At 36.0% G+C, this 17,386-nt stretch overlaps 1 protein-coding gene across 6 annotated transcripts in view; it reads left to right on the top strand.

The window, feature by feature from the left end:
* Positions 1–17,386, top strand: part of DACH1 (dachshund family transcription factor 1) — a 367,284-nt gene that overhangs the window by 240,851 nt on the left and 109,047 nt on the right. For 3 of the 6 annotated variants that reach the window (XM_054220220.1, XM_054220230.1, XM_054220239.1), the window contains exons 4-5: positions 6,264–6,419; positions 6,961–7,133. In XM_054220220.1, coding sequence (XP_054076195.1) covers positions 6,264–6,419; positions 6,961–7,133 — 329 coding nt within the window. The remainder of the gene's footprint in view (positions 1–6,263; positions 6,420–6,960; positions 7,134–17,386) is intronic. The other 3 variants (XM_054220248.1, XM_054220259.1, XM_054220269.1) reach the window with 1 other exon arrangement.

The following is a 17,386-nucleotide window of genomic DNA, read 5'->3' as shown; positions in this document are numbered from 1 at the left end:
AAAATTAAGACAGTGAATGAAGCAGTCAACATGATTGAGGCTAAAACTCATTTTTCAGATTGCTAGTTGTCTGCAAAAAAGAAACCGTATGCAATTTCAGAAGTTCTCTTGGCTTCTCCTTTATATATTTCTGTGGGGAAATGTTTGTCAAAGAATAGTCCTTGTTTGGTTATTTTTTTGCAGAATTTGCTGCTATACCTGTTTACGCTCCATCTTGATAATAGCAGAACTACATAAGCCCACTATGTTAGAGAAAACTATAAAAACCTTCAATTATCAGGCCACATTGCTTATGGTCTATTTAAGAGCATAAGAGTGATTATATAACCATAAAAATAACAAGGCAAGGCTTTTTTTTGGGGGGGGGGAATTAGAAATCCTTTTCTAAAGCAGAATACAAAGAGAAGTCTTGGGAAACTTATTATTTTCCCATGTCATAGTACTTGCTCTCCGGATCACTTTGTGATCTCAGAAGAGGTAGTAATACTTTTTTCTCTTCCAGTATGGATAATATGAGACGGATACGGTTTACATATGGCAAAAGTGCTTTTGCTTTTAATAATACAGCAGTAACATAGAGGTCTTACGGAAGTGCCTTTTGTGTAGACGTCTGTCCTTTATACAGTCTCACAACACTCAGGTATTGGCGGTAAATACTACAGCTGATTTCAGGGGACTGAATTATACAAGCATGGAATGACAAATTTACAGCAGTTTAAAGTCTAAAGCAGCAGGACTTGATTTGGATAGTTTTATGAAGAGGTTTCCTCACTGTCAGGATGCTAAGATTACTAACTTTTAGCACACTGATTATGCATATTTTCCAGTGGACATAAATAGCCCAGATAGTGAATAGTCCACTTCAGAAAAATGAGCCAACACAGCTGATACTGATGCTTTGTTTGGTAATTGTTGCTGAGATACAAATTGTTTCAGCAAACACAGAAGATAACAGCAAGATTAGGGGACTGAAAGAAGATCAGTAGTACATGAAAAGAAAAAAAAAAAAAGTAGGTTGGAGTTGGCTAGTGTAAGCTCAGGCTCGCTTTTGTGTTTTTGCCATGTGATATTGCTTGTGTATGTAATAGTACCTGAAACCATTCCTGAGCCAGGGCTGGGATTCACGTGCCTAAAGAAAGGATTGAAGTGTTTTGTGGGATGCCATAAAATATCCAAGTTTTCCACATGAAAAGAAGGGGAAGACCTGAGGGCCTGGCAGATAGCCTAATTTTAATTTCTAAAATCCACCTGTAATTAAGAAAGGTTTGTTTTAGGTGCCTAGTCACAAGAATGTGCTACTAGCTTAGATAGCCTCGAGTATCCTGCCTGATCTCCATCTCCAGATAGCCATGGGGTCTCCTACAGGTGCTGCGTTGTACTCACCAATCCTGTAAGACACATCTCAAATTATTTTGGCCATCTCAGGTGGTGTGTGTTTAAGCAATTGAGCCTGGGAGAAGGGTCCCTGTGGTCCCTGGACCCCGGAGATTCAAATTCAGCTGACCGAAGATAGGTCCGTCTCTCAGAAAGGGAGGTCCACAGTTCTCCAGACCCTGTTGGCTAGATATCTGTTGGCTAGCAGGGGAACTAAACTGCTCAGCTCATGTTGTGGGAACCTAAATTTAGGCAAGCTGAATTTCACTGAGGAGAGAATGAGAAAAGAACAGGAGTAAGCAACAAGAGATGTGATTGTAAATATGAATCTGGTACGTTTAGATCAGAGTTTGTGTTGCTGACGTCGTACAGTCTAGTTTTCTGCTTCATTTTCTTTTTTCTTGGCTGCATTACCTTCCAGTCCAGAATTGTTTTCATTTATTATTACCATCCTTAGCTACCTAATTGTGCTACTAATGAATACAAATAATCCAGGCATCAGGCTTTTACAGACCCACTTCAGTGTACAAATAATGGTTTGTTGTGTAACCGCTGATTATGGGAGAAGGTAACTCACATTGTGGAAAATATGTGCTGAATGTCGGTGATGGGGAAAACACTGAATTCTGTAGTCCGCCTTTTAAATTATGAAAATGTATTGTCATTTTTGTTCCATGGGGTTGCCTGTGATGAGTAAATGTGAGACAATCTGAGCCCAGTTTTTAAGCATGTGTGCTTGCATTTGGAACTTCAATTTCAAATTTTTGAGTGCTTGACTATCAGTACTATCACACATGAAATACCTAGTTGGCTACCAAATTGCCTATTCAAGTGCACATGTATGGGGTTTGAGCACTCAGCATTAAGCATCTGCATTTCAAAATTGGATCCCTTGTGCTTGAAAGCCTTGAAAATGCTACTCTATGGTCAGCCTAGTGCAGCATCAATTGAAATGCAGTTTGAATGCAATGTAGAGCTTCCAATTGCTGCTTCAGAAAGTGTTATGCTGAATCTGGAACACTTTGCATAATTTAATTAATTATGCCACTAAAAACTGATTTTCTCTCAATTTAAAGCAAACAGCTTTTATGAGGGTGAACTGCAGCACCCAGGGATATCAGGTGTCCAAGCTTTTAATCCTATTACAAAGACTTGACAACCACTGATGGAAACTGGAAAAACATAAGCCTCCAGCAGGGCAACAAGTGAAGAGGAAGAAGGCAACAGATTTTTAATACTCTTTGAAACCACTGTACGCATTAAATCAAAATCAAATGTAAAAAGTGACAGAACTGGTAGCTTGCACTTAGTTGTGCAGACAGTGAGTAGTGTCTGAGGAATAACACTTATTTCGCTTTGACATTAATGAAAATAACTGTTTCCTCTAAGAGGAGAATTGTTCCGCTTAACTAACATAAGAAAAACACAGCAAATGGCCAAGACTATTTGTATCTGTGGCTGTCCACTGAAAGTGTTCAGGGGTGCAACAGCCTGTAGTTTGAAAGTGGTTTCTAATGTTATGGATTGGATTCTGTCTATGAATCATTTTCCTTGTAAACAAATCTTGACAGACGATGCCAGACTACAAGTATTAAAGAATCTGTCACTGACTAAACGCGAGCCTCGATACTTCGCTTTCTGAAGCTTGTCTGCTCTCTTCCAATTTATTATTGGGTTCGATATCACTCTAAAACAATAGACACTGTAATTTTGAGGCAGGAGGGAGTACTGATTTAGAAAAGCTCTAATTTCTGAGCCACATAAGCAGTGCCATAATTGGCAATCTATGACTGACCGTGCAAAATTCTGTGACCAGGTTAGGAAGGGTCACAGCAGAATTAACTGCATCTCCATATCGAACATCGGTGTGTAACATGAAATTAACTGTACTGTAGAAGATCTTGCTAATAAATAGGGAAAATATCTTATTACTGGGAATTCACCAGCCCTAGAAAATGCAAAGATCTTTTCTTGCTCATAACATTAACAAATATTCATATAATTACTAATATATATTTACGTATTATATGTATTCCTATATATATACACAACATATGGATGTCATCATGTTTTGACGGGAAAGTACAGAACAATAAACTTAAAGGATTTGCAAAATAGTGACCTTGTTAAGAACACTAGAACTTCACACGTAAATTAGAGAATTTTGCTCCAAGTCTGAAATACATTTTACAAACGTAGCCTTTTCTATCTCTGTTTTTTATAAAGAACAAAAAACATATGTCCAAAAAAGAATTTTCAGTGTATGGTGAAGATGAGAGGTTGTAACTAAAAAACCAAGACATTCTGGCCCAGATTCATCTTACTTAAGCCATCTAAGTCTAAGCCATTTGTGAAAACTTCTGCAGTTACTGCACAGACGAAGGCATGCCCAGAGGCCATTCATTCCATTTGTCTCTTGCGGTATTTCCTTCTCCATTTCATTTGGGCATTACCCGATCACCAGGCAGTGCTGACTTCTTCTGAGTCACGGTGCAATCACACTCGCTCTAAACTAGCCAGCGTAGGGGGATTTTGCTGCCTGCCTTCCCGTTAACCACAGCAGGACGGATAGTACCACATCGGGCATGAAACTAGAGCAAGATGGACAAGCAGTATGTGCTCTGCCACAAGATCCACCAGAACAAAGTTCTCTCTTCAGCTTTTCTTAACGGATGCAGAGATTAAGATTGGTCTTGTTTTCGCTCAGGGCTTGACATTGTGTAGTCAGATTTTCAGTGGCTGTTTTTTAACGAAGCCCTAAGTGCCATAAAAAAAAGCTTTACTATTTTTTGGACACATGCCCTAAAGATGGGATGAATGACCATTTGGAACTACCTGTCTGCCTTTATTGAATTTGCATCTGCATCAATACCAACATGTTGGCTAAAATTAAGTGAGGTGAACTCACTTTTTGTGTTTAACTCTCATTTCCAGGGTCATATTTTTTAATGGATGAATATTCAGAATGAGTGAAACACATATGTCACAGTGGCAAAAAGCATAACATTAGCAAAAAGAAAATTAAAAAGAAAAAAAAGTTATTTTTCTAGCTAAGATTTAGCTCATTCAATTACGTACGTGTTTGAAAGTAGGTTCATGGTTTTTTGAGAGTCTCTGAGTTCTCAAAATACAAGAAAACACGTTCATTTATCAGAGGTGATGAGATTCAAATAATATATTAACCACTCAACTATGTAGACTGTGTAAAGGTTGCGAAAATTTCTTGCAAAATAATAAAAGTATCTCAGATAATTGATTCTTTTCATTGTTTCATAAAATTGCTTTGTTTGATTGCGGGAGAGTTTGGACTGAATTTTCATTACCTACTTCTGAACAATTTACACTGGGATTGAGACAGTATTGAGCTAATGAGTTAGAATTTATATTGAGCCTTAACTGTCTTCATGAAGTAACTAGGGAAAGAAAATCATGGCAATAATGGCGTATTTTTCATTATAAACTATGTTGTGCAGCTTTTACAATCAGGTTTTTAATAGATCTAGAGAAATTAAATTGGAATTCAACCAACTTCTGTGCTTTTGTCATACCATGAAAACACTGTTAAGAAGTGTCAAGACTAATGTGCTAATCCCGTTTCTACTGAAGTAAGGAGGAGGTGATATTAGTCACGTTGTTTTTCAGGTCCTGTTGTTCATTAAGTAGTAAGATGTATATTAAAAAAACATTCAGAAATACACACTTCTCTGTAATCCCTGATGCTAAATAGAAACTGAGTATAGATTAAATAGGTCTTGACTAATGTTATCCTAAACTCCTTATCAAGAGAGATTCCCATGCAAATAGTAGAAACTTTCAAAGTCAGGAGGGTGAAATTGTGCCCTATACTAAAAAGGAAGCAATCGTATATTGCTGATGTGTATATTAATACTGCTGAGAACGCATGCATATATACATATTTATTAATATATTCAAACATTGTTTATTGATTGTATATGGTAAATAAACTCATACAATGAGTGTATAGATTACTTTGTATGCATAAACATACATATACTCAATCTCAGCATTTACATAAATATGCACCATGAATAGTGTAAGTAATCACATTGGAAGATTTTAAACTTTTTATTATGGATAAATGTACAAATTAATAATATTGTATGAATTTTTAGTATTGTCCTTTAGTTGTATCCTTCTGTTTAATTTTCTGGGTATTTTTTTATGAGGAGTTCTGCAATAGTGAAAAAGGGTATTTCTCAAATGTATGAATTATTGCTCATCTCAATACTAATTTGTTGACATTCTTACTTGCTGTTAGTCCATTCCACTGCCAGAAGACTGCAGGAATTGATTAATAATCCCTTACATTTTAACTAATAATATGAAATAAAAATCGAATATACAAAATAGAATCATCAGCCAAGTGTATATACATGAATGTCGGTGCCCTCATTAAAGTAAATTTTTAGTTACTTCCTCTAATGTTTATTTATTCACAAATATAAGAAGAAATACAAAGGTAGTTTAAATTGTAATTGACATAACACGCAGTACTCTTTTTTTAGACATTTTGCAGGCAAAAGTATTCTTTCACGTATAAAACAAATGCCATATATAGTTTTACTTGCTAAGATTGGCAAAAGTATATGTAAAGTATGCATCAAACACAAACTTAATGTGAATGAGAACAACTATAATATTTTTAGGTTTGTGCTCTAACTCTTAACTTTAAAAAGTTATCCTTACATATCTTTTTCAGAGGGTGGAAAAAACAAGTCGTTCCCCCAACCCACATACTAAAAAAATAAATTAAAAAAAAAAAATTGCCACTTGCAAAACAGGTTAGGTTGCTGGCCTTGCTTGCAAATTCAGACATTGAAAATTTGGAGTCTTCCTTCATCCAAATAATATATATTCATTCCCCACAGGCAGCAGTGATGGTTCTTGGGATAAAGAAAAACTTCAGTCTCCCCCCACCCAAGGATCACAGGCCTCTGTTAACCACCCCAACTTGCCTGGACAGCATAATGTTCCAGTTAGCCATCCTCTCAACCCTCTTCAACAGAACCACCTTCTGCCAAATGGTACGGGTTGACATCTTTCAGCACTAACATCAGCAGTTATCCAATTCCTGTCTTTATTTTGTGTTTATATAAATAGGCGATGAAAAATCAAAGATGTGGGGAATATTGGAATACTTCCTTTAAAGCATTAAGCAGGGGAAGCGGAGACAATAAAGAACAAATATGTACGCAATAAAATTGATACTTAAAATAACTGCTAACCTGTGCATCAGTGGCATAATAATGCATTGCTAAGGCACCTTACAGCATATATTAAAGAAGATAATAAACAGCCATTGCTTAGCAATGATATCATACGTTACACTGATATGAACAAACTAAGAGGTCTAATAGCCTCTCCTTGTGGCTAGAAACTCTCCATGGTTGCTAGTGATTTACCCATGCATATCCTGGACTGAACTGACGTACAGCTTCTTTGTCCTGCAGTGTGAACCATCTTGTCACCCATCGCTTGTATATCGTCCATCAGGAGAAAAAAAAAAATAAAATAGACAATTAGTGTTTTAAAAAACCTATTTCCTTATTTTTTTTCCTCCACCAGGATTGGAACTTCCTTTTATGATGATGCCCCACCCGTTAATTCCTGTGAGCCTACCTCCAGCGTCTGTCACGATGGCAATGAGCCAGATGAATCACCTTAGTACCATCGCCAACATGGCAGCGGCAGCACAAGTGCAGAGTCCTCCATCCAGAGTTGAGACATCTGTTATTAAGGTAACTATACTAAACGATAAAATAAATAAATTCTAGCACACTCACAACTGTTCTAAGTATTGTAAAGGTGTCAGATGTTATAAGGTAAGTCATAAAGTCAATATGTACGAGAAACTCAACTGTGGTAGCTCTGGGAGTCCAGTAGGCTGCTGGTGGCCAGTGTTACCTTCTCAGTTCTCCTGCCCCTCTCTAAATCAATATTAAAACAGTGCTCAAGTTGAAGCATTTTCGTACAGAATGCACAGCTTTCTGATTTCTCATATTCCGTAGTCTGTGATCTAATGGCAACATTCCTCAAGATATCAAGGAAGAAATTACTACTTTCTTAAATTAGAGTGGACTGTTGTTCCAACTTTTAAACCTAAGCATTTGAACTGAAATGCTGCAAATTATCTGAAGAAGGCTGAAAAGCTTGATACTTTGCCTCTGCAGAACCTAAATTGCCAAATCCTGGAACAGAATGGAATGAAGCTGCACAGAACAGACCCAGTAGTCTGCAGGCCAGAACTATAGTATTGTAGAGATATCTCAAAAATATCTGATATCTGAAATTGTCTACCCATTTTAGGCTTTGTTTGCTGCCTGTAACTAAATTAATCTAGTTGTGGTGTTATTATCCACAGGCAAGGAGTCTTCTCTACTTCTGAGGGAAGGTGATCTGCTTTCATTGTAAAGTCATTTCTCCCTTACCACTAGATATTTATAATTTGATTTGGCATTTATTCAGGTATTTACATTTTACCTGTTATCCCTATTTAGTTCTAATAGATGAGATACAGACAGTCCACAAACTTTTGTGCTTTTATGTAACATTCATATGTTGGAAATAGACATGTGAAGGCAAGGTTATTTGATATTTTAGGGTATGTTGGAAATCTGTCCATTAATGTAATTCAGTTGGGTAAGCTTAAAATCTCTTGGACCTTCAAATCAAGAGTTGCAAAAGTTTTGAAGCTCATCATGATTTAAGCAGAGTGAAGAGATCTGAGTTTATTGAGGCATTCAATGTGTCTTCTTTAACCAAACAAGCCCAGAATCATAAAGAACCGTTCAGTCAAAAGTCAACAAATCTATGTTGCTATTGACCTAGAAAAATATGGTCTGATGATCTGCACTTTGAAATGTAGCATCTTCTTTGGAGGCCTTCAGTGGCTTGCCTTTCTCACCTTTGGTGATAAGGGGAGTTAGGACATTGGTTTTAGAATTGTTTCTTTAGGTGCTATGTCAGCAAGGCTAGATTTCACTCCTTATGTCCATCTTGCCCATATCCTGGGAATATAAATACTCTGCTGCTAACTAACTGTTTGATTACATGGTAATTTCTGCAGCTTTGTTTTTCTATTTTCACTTGAGCAGCGTTTAGTAAGAGTTACATGATACTAAAGTTCTCTGGAACATATGTGGTGCTCTATTTCATTCTAAATTTATTTTCTTAATTGGAACAGTGACCGCTGGTATTACAGTGGTATCTAAAAAATGAAGATTGGGATGGAGCACATGCTAAATGACACCTGAGAAGTATGAATTACTATGGCAACAAAACTTTGTTTTCACTGTTTTTCCCACTATTTTCCCTTCTTTCGTTTTCTGTCAGCTATTTGATTTTGTATGTAGGAGTACAAAATTTGACCTTCACGAGTATTGGTAACCCTCTGTTTCTAAACTTTGACAAGCTGATTTCTAGCTTGTAAAATTGCTTTACAAGCCAGTTCTAGCTATTAAAGTTGCCTGAGTTAGTGGCCTACATTTAAATATGTGTATGGGAGCATACTCCAACGTGCCCCCTGATCTTTGTCTCCAGTTACCAAAATCACGTACATTTGGAGCACAGCACAGATCCTAGGCTGTGTAGAAAAGGTTTCCTTTTGTGGAAAACAGGTCCTGGTGCGTTCACATATCTCACCCCATTATGGGAACATTGCTGGACCTAGGAAGCACTTAACTAAGAAGTACTTCTGGCTCAGCTCATCTAAACCTGTCTAGTAGGTTTAAAAGTACTGGACTAGGAAAGGGAGACTCTGTCATCATGTAACTATGTACATTATTTTAACCATTGGCAGTGCTATACCAGAAGATTTTCCTTATTCCAGAGTTCCTGAACTGAATGAGTTATTCCTCTAGTTCATCAAGTTGGAAAGATAGTTTTGCTATAATCTAGGTGAAGATTTTGAAAGTACCTAGCAATTTTGATTCTCTGAAACATTTTAGCAGCACTTTGTAATTGGAAAGTCTTTTTTTTTTTCAAAATCTTGCTTATTTAAGCATTTGTTTGTATTAATAATCTACGCTATTTATCTCTGTAATTTCTGAAAATTCAACTATCCCCTATTCATGCTAATAAAAACTTCATCATAGCTGCCAACTTTTGTGCTGCTCCTGGCATAACATCTTGTGCAAGTTATTTAACAAACCAGGTTTTGTGTTCCCATCTGGTTTGCACGTAACCATAAATTAAAAAGATGTTTTTTAAAATAGCCAAATTAACCTAAGTTCTGTTTAGAAAAGTGCACTCACTCAAGGGTAAAATACACAATTTTTAAAGTCTCCATGATTAAGTTAGAGTTTTGGGACATTTACATAGAACCTGATGGAGACACTACCTAAGCGCTATCGTGACTTCTTCAGTCAAGGCCTGTGGCTTATCACCCACAATACATTTATACTACAGGTAAATGCATAAACACAATGTTAATCTGCCATCCAAAACTCACTTCTAAGTGTAAGATCTTACTGCTCATAGTTATTTCAATAGTACTGTAAGGGCTCAGGAATTTACTCTTCCAGGACTTTCATACTCTTTCCCTCAGCCCCTTTGTGGTACAACGTATGTCTAGATTTTTGTCTTCTGTTTTTGTCTATTGCAGATGAATATAGTCATGTGTATAGAGGTAACACGGCCAAGTAATTATGTTCCTATTTTTTAATACTGAACAGGATTGAAACATAAACCCCAGCAACACAAAAGCATGAGGTCATCGTTAGGGGGATTTTCTTCCCAGAGCACAGACATAATGCCACTAGCAATTTACCTGTTTCTCACTAGGAATAGTCAGAAGCTGTGATTTTAGCGTCCGTTGAACTGAGTAGCTGAGCAGGAAACTGTCTAATCAGCATACTTTTTGAACCTTGCATTGGCAATATAAAGATTCTGAATAATAACTTATACTATAATCAAAATAAATATCTTGGAGAATAGATGTAAGTGAGAAGGTCAAACCTCCTTTCTCTTTATTTTTACAGAAATGGATAAATAGTGCAGTTGCTCTCTTTCCCAAAACTGTTTGTTATTAGAATCATGTCTTCCTTTCTTTTTCTGCTACATTTTTTAGACTTTTTGGTTTTGTTTCCATTATCTTCTGGCTCATTTTTTAACCCTAATTTTACTTAAATGTTTTTCTCAGTGACAACGTTTCCACAAGCTGATTTGAAATTAGAGTACAGGACATTTACAAATTTAAACTCTGCTTGAAAGTTAGGAGATCTATGAGAAATTTCTACTCTGAAAAGTAAATCAATAGTAACCTTATCTAATTAAGTAACAAAGAACAAAATTAAGTCTTAGAAAATCTGAGTCTTCAGATTATAAACAACCTGTTTCATTGGATAGAAGAATTGCCTTTGTGAACAGTGCCACAGTAGATGACTTGCTGACCTTCCCTTCCAATTCACCGAGTTCACAGTTAGTGCCGTTATCTTTAAACCCACAAAGCTTCAAATGCCTTTCTATTACTGGGCAATATTTCATTTCTTCATGATAAGAAGTTGGAATAAAGCTGAGATCATGTACTAACCAAACATTTTATCCTGCTACGTTCAGGAGACGAGACAAAGACAAAATTACAAGGGAAGCCTTGCAAAGCAACACCTTAGTTTTGGCAGTGAACTCTGAGCTCTAAAATCTTCAGAATTATATTTCAGGAGAGTGTTGTGCCCTTTCGAACATGAGACGAACATTAGATGTCTTTTTGTAATGGAATGTTTAGATATATGAGTTGGATGAATAAGAGGAGAGCAACAGCAAGCAGGGACAGCAGATTGTGACAGCAATGAATTGCAGTGAGTGTGACAGCTGTGACCTGGGGATGCTTTAGACATGAGGTGGCTTTCATCACCTGCCCATGGTTTCAAAGGCTCAGCTTGTTAGCAGTTTCACTACATCAGTTTTTTTCACTCAGCAGAAACGATATATGAAAATATAAAGGACATACCTCATATTAATAGGAATTTAAATAATTCTATGTTGTAATATTTAGAACAAAGCAGCATGCCCCAGAATCAAAAATTGCACTGTATCCATATAATGTTACTAATGCTTATAGAAAGAATTAAGAATAAAGCAGAAGAAACCAATACCTTCAGCTGAAAAAGTGACCAGTGACACAGTAGTTTTCCCTTGCATATTAAATACATGAAACTAAATTTTGCTAATTCTCCAAATGTTTCACAGCAGTGGTTACGTTGTACTTGTTTATAAGGTTATATCTTCCCGTTACCCAATAGCAGAAATTTACTAGTAATTTATTTAACCAAGGTAGCTGCTGACAGGTTATTTTTCTTTTTTTAATAATCTGTTTATTGGTCTATTGTGACGTGAAATTTTATTTTAATGCTCATCCACTTTTTCATTTATTATTGGCAATATATGTGTGTTCCTATTGATGTAATTTAATGTTCCTATATTTTTCACCTAAAATTATTGTCAATAAGTCCAAATAATAGCCAAAAAGAAGAGGTATGACATGGCCATACAGAGGTGATGGAACAGAGTACGTTTAAATGTCTCATGTCACAGTGGTGGTGAACAAGTTCAGAGAGTGGACCTGAAAGGAAATGGACTCTAAGAGAAAAACAAGGAAGAAAGGGGTGGGCAGCAAAGAAAGGGACTGTGGAAGCTTCAGTTTAAGTTTTCTGTAACTGCTGTGTGAGCAGCCTTGAGTTCAGTGCAGACTTTTAATACCAAAAGGTACTGGCCATCGTAAGATGTTTCAGTGCAGAAGAGTTTACTGATAACTTCTTTTCCAGTTACAAAATTATGACTTTTTTTTTAGGATTAGATAAATTATGTTTCGGAATGGGCTGGCACGCCGTCCTGTAGAGACAGGGGCCATAGGAAGCTCCTTGAAAGTCCACTTAGACATCCTGGATAGAAAAACCTTCCAGTTTGCTGCTGTTACAATGAAGGAGAATTTTCCTGTACTATAAACTTGAAAAAACTGCCAGAATTGTCAATATATCAGGTGTTACTGTAAAATCTTTAGATGTGCCTGTCTTCACTCATTGAGTAAAATTACATCCAAAGCCTATGTTATAGGCCCATCACCGAGTTTCAAAAGACATAGGACTAACATTAGGAAATACCAGAATGCCTCTATAACCTTAATGTGACAGCATTCCATCCGTATAGTATTGTGCAATTTTCATTTCACCATCACAGATTGTGTTTTTCACAGAACTCCTCCCTCGTTCAGTGAATAGTTATTCCATATTTGAATTTTCTTAAATCAGGGTCTGGTCCAGTCTTATTTAACTTATGTTAGCTGAATCCCGTGTTGAATGCAAAAGTTTTCTGTGCCTTACAGGAAAAGTATTGTGCAAACAGAGGTAGATACTTATTTGCACAATTCCTACGAAGCTGGGTATACTATACCCATTTTACAGAAATGGAAAGAGAACAAAATTAATTATATCCAAAATTGGCAGAAATGCCCTTTTTGGATGCCTGACCTGAAAACCATGTGCCTTTTCAGATAACCTTTTACTTCTAGAGATATTTGTGCATTCAAAACAGAAATTTTGACATTACTTTATTTTCTTGAATGCATCAAAAAATATACTATACACAAGTGTGAACAGTGAAACTACTTTTGTTTCCTCATTATCTGATACATGAAGTAAAATCAAGTTTTCTTTTTTGTATAAGGAGAAATTTGATTTAATATAAAACAAGTAAATAGTAAAAAGCAATTACTATAAATATTCTAGAATAAAAATAAGACTATCTATCAGTTCCTAAACCATCTACCTTTACATATTGGGAAAGCAAACATGAAAATTATGATACACCTGTACAGTTTGAAGTATATTGTAAACCAAATGAATATTTCTTTTTCTTTTTATCATGACTGCAGAAAATATGATATCTTAAAACTATTTGTATGAACTTGCACATAACAGAAAAAATCTCTAGGTTAGTCAGAATAACCTTTTTTTTTTTGTATTTATGTTAATATAAATATGCATATGCACACACACTTCTGTTTCTTCCTTTAGCATGGGAAAATCTTAGGTCAAAGTGTAGCTGAACTCCTTTATTATGGCTTAATCATCTTTATATTGGAGGACATTATGTCCCACCTCATTAATTAGTTCGATCTATATGATTAAAATTCTTTATTTTAATTTTTAATGCAGTTTTTTAATAATAAACTTAGAGGATGATTGCTAAGTTGTAACTAAGAATACTGTCTTTTTTTAAAATAATATGGGATCCTATTATTTGTTTTAACATGAGTGTTTCTGAGGTGCAGTTTAAAGCTAATAGCACCCCTACGCGCATATGAATTAATTTGTGGAATGTAAAATAGATATCTACAGATAGCACACACCAGAAAGAAGGTAGTACAAATTTTTCTGTTGGGCAATTTGCATATTCACATGTGTAACAGGAAACTATGTACGTGGTGTAAGATTAATTTGATACAAAATGGCCATGAGGCCAGGTACACTGGATGGAATTCATTTTGCTGTCTTCTAGGGCATAATTCATTGGACCTATTTTAGATTTGTACTTTAGAGTGAGGTGAATTGTACTTTGGAAACATAAATGTATGGGTAAAAAATGAGCCTAGGGTGACTAGCTCAGATGTAGACATTTGTACTGTAGACAACTACATTTAGTCACATGAATTCTTGGTCTTTGGCTGGATGTACTATTTGGATTGACTTTGAGGGGTGAATTCCCATGGCTGCTTCTTAAGCTTGAATGGTTGCTTTTCAAGTAAGATTAGATTTTCAAGAGAGGAGAGAAAAAAATAAAAAAGCAGAAGTCTTTCCAACTTTCCAATAAGAAATTGCTAATTCAATTTGAAGAGGTTTTTTGCACGTCTATGAAGAGGTTTTTTGCATGTTGCATGGGGGTTTTTGTGTGCCTCCGAAGAATATTTTGTTTGTTAGTCCAAACATACATTTCCAACGCAAAATATAAATTATAAATTCAATTGAAAGGATACACTCAAAAAATAAGAAGGTCCAAAATAGTTGTCAGGACATTTTTATGAAAATCCACAAAATACAGAATTTTGTCCTACGAGGCTCTGTGGCACTTCCAGGAATGATCCAGCTTCATCACGATTCCAAACTGTCAACGCCTTGGATGCTGCTCTAGTTTCATCATGTTACAGGATTACTTGGGAACCTTCTGTTTTGACTTCCTGGCGATTGACTGCTGCCGATATTCCCAATAACCTCACAGTAAACAGAGCAAGAAAAATCAAGCAAATCCATAGTCTTTTTGTCTGTCGATCTCCTTCTACATTTTGTGTTGGCAATTATCAGTATTCTTGTGATGGGAACAGCATGGTAGAATCAATGAAAAATTGCAGAGGTAAAAGTAAAACAGAAATAGAATTAACTTAAATTGTTCCAAAAGGTAAATAAGTTCAAGATACTCACAAAGAGAGAAAAAAAGTCGTATGCAAATATCATGGATAATTTTCTTTGTAAAAAATAGATCCACTATTTAAAACAATAGTGCAAGGAATGACAACACAAAACATTTGAACTCCTGACTTTTGAATTGGGATTAGAAGCACGTCTGTAAGAAAGAACAAGATGAGAAAGGTGACGGGCATCAGTGGAAAGTTAGCAAGAGTTTTTGCAAGCTAGTAATACTGTGCTAATAAGGAAATAGAAATGAAAATTTATAGCATTTAGTCAGTTTTATAACACGCATTCTATAGTAGTGATTGAGGAAGTTAGGAAATAATTAATTGCCAAATTCATCTTGTAATTCTTAGGAATAAATGTTAATTTGGAGTCTCAGCATTTTAGGCTAAAGCTGAAGGAAAAATGAACCTGTAAAAGCAAAATATCCTGTTTTCAAGGAATACAAAAGATACCAAAGTATAATTAATTTCTTTTACTTATTCAAGTAATACCATGTCAAATAAGCATGCCATTTTACAAGAAAGCCATTCCTGGAATTCTTCTCACACAAAAAATAGGTCAGTAAGGAACTGAGGAGTAAGAAGGCTGTGTTTTGGTCATTGTGAAAGAGTTTATTGTAATTTTACCAGAAAAAAAAAAGATTGGAAGCCAGGTGCCATCCCAGAAAGGTAGGAATAAAAGCTTTTTTATTTTTTTTTTATATTAACAGTGTATGAAAACAGCATGTCACATATCCTTTCCCCAGTATGAAGTTACCTAAACTATTCAAAAGTGTGACGCTGAAAATAAGTGATTTTATCCTCTGCAGGTCAATGATTTAAAGCACAAACATCCTTAAAGGAGTTTGTTCAACACTGGAGGGCATCAAGAGAGCCGACCGGTTTTAATAGTGATGTACTTCTGCAGCTATACTTAGTTGCATGTCTAGAACTCAGTCCATGACTAAAATTAAAGGATGGCTAAGCCCACGAGATAAGTCTTATGGAGAAGCAAACTAGAACAAAGGAAGAAGCTGAGACTGAAAATACCTGTAGGAGAGATATACGCAGGTGATGAAGCTGTGTATGCAAAACTGGTTGGCTATTGGAAATAGGCGTATTCAAATTTTGTCAGAATAATTCTGGAATTTTATCACTAAGGAACAGGAATGGCGAAGAATAAAGAATGTTTGTGGAAAGACTGAGGTGGTGAGATATCACTTCTTTGTCTACCTTTTTTAGGAACAGGAGGATTAATCTTACATATATTACCTGAAAGGTGTTCTCGTGGATAGTGATATAGGGACCAACAGCTGAACTCCATCAAGTTTATGTTTTGGTAGGTGTTTGAGGAGGTAATGAGGCACTTTTCATACAGCAAAGACGTGCTACTGGAGCAGAAAGAAAAGAGGCAAAAAAGAGGTTAATAATGAATAACTGCCTTTGTGACCTGGTAAGAGGAAAAAGATATGTATGATACAGGGAAGAAAGTATTTGTGGTGTTCTGGATACCATTACTGATATATTAAGATAATCTTAATAGGAAGTTACTTAAAAGGAACTTTTGGAATGAGACTTTACAGTATGATCTTTGTATCTATGTAGAGAGCTGTTTGAAAAATGCAGAAAAAAGTTTGTAAGTCCCTCAAGAAACTTCTGTTTTACTTGGAGAGACGGAGACAGTGTTATGCTGTGAGTGATATGTGGTATTCTGGAACAAAATTGGAGGGGTTTCTAATTCTAGAGACAACTTCTATCTCGCGTTAAAATCTCTGACCGTTGAGATCTTTTACCTGTTTTTACAAAATAAAAAAAAAAAAGAAAAGCCCAGTGTCACAAGAACAATTCTGTTATTTATGAAATGGACTTTATATTGAGGGTGCGTAACTTGTGATGCCAGTGGAGTAGGAGTACAGGAAATTGCATTGTATCTCCCTAAAGGCAAAGTTTCATATATGGTAGGAGCATTTTTGGAGGAGTTAAATGTCAGATTCTTAAATGCTTACGATTCGTGATTTGGATCAGATTGTAAAGAGCACCAAGATAAGAAATGCTCCTGATTTGACCCTTAAGAGTATGTTGTCCATTGCTTAATACAGCCTCTGGTTCTGATGCCTAATTGAGAGTCTTACCAATTTTGAAAAACTTGTCAACCATATGTTAGATGGCTACATATGCCCTAAATTTTTCACACTACTTTTTACTTGCGAGTGAGCACCTGTAGAAACAAATAGGGATGCAAAAAATGGAGAAAAAAGGTGGCTAGTGAGGGTTATGTTTTACAAGTGATAAATAATTCTGTATTTCTTGTTTTCTAGTAAATATTGTCAATAGAGTTTTGGGAGCTGTTCAGCTTATCAGCCAGTAAGGCAAGGACAATGTTTTTGGCATTTTGCTGCCACTCCAAAAGGCAGCAGGTCTTTTGTAGGTCCTCTCTGTCAGCTTGGTGCGGACATCTCAAAACCCTTCAGTGGCTCAAATATGAGCAGCTGAACTGAGCCGTAGGTATCTGGTTTTGGAGGAGGTTCCCTTGACTTTATTGTCTATATCTCAATTGACGGAAATGGGAGACACTTACCTCCAAGGTGGGCCACTTCATATGACATCCAA

This window comes from Rissa tridactyla, chromosome 1 (assembly GCF_028500815.1).
Source record: "Rissa tridactyla isolate bRisTri1 chromosome 1, bRisTri1.patW.cur.20221130, whole genome shotgun sequence".
Taxonomy (NCBI): Eukaryota; Metazoa; Chordata; class Aves; order Charadriiformes; family Laridae; genus Rissa; species Rissa tridactyla.
Note: the sequence above shows the minus strand (reverse complement) of the source record. Positions and strands in the feature narration are given on the sequence as shown.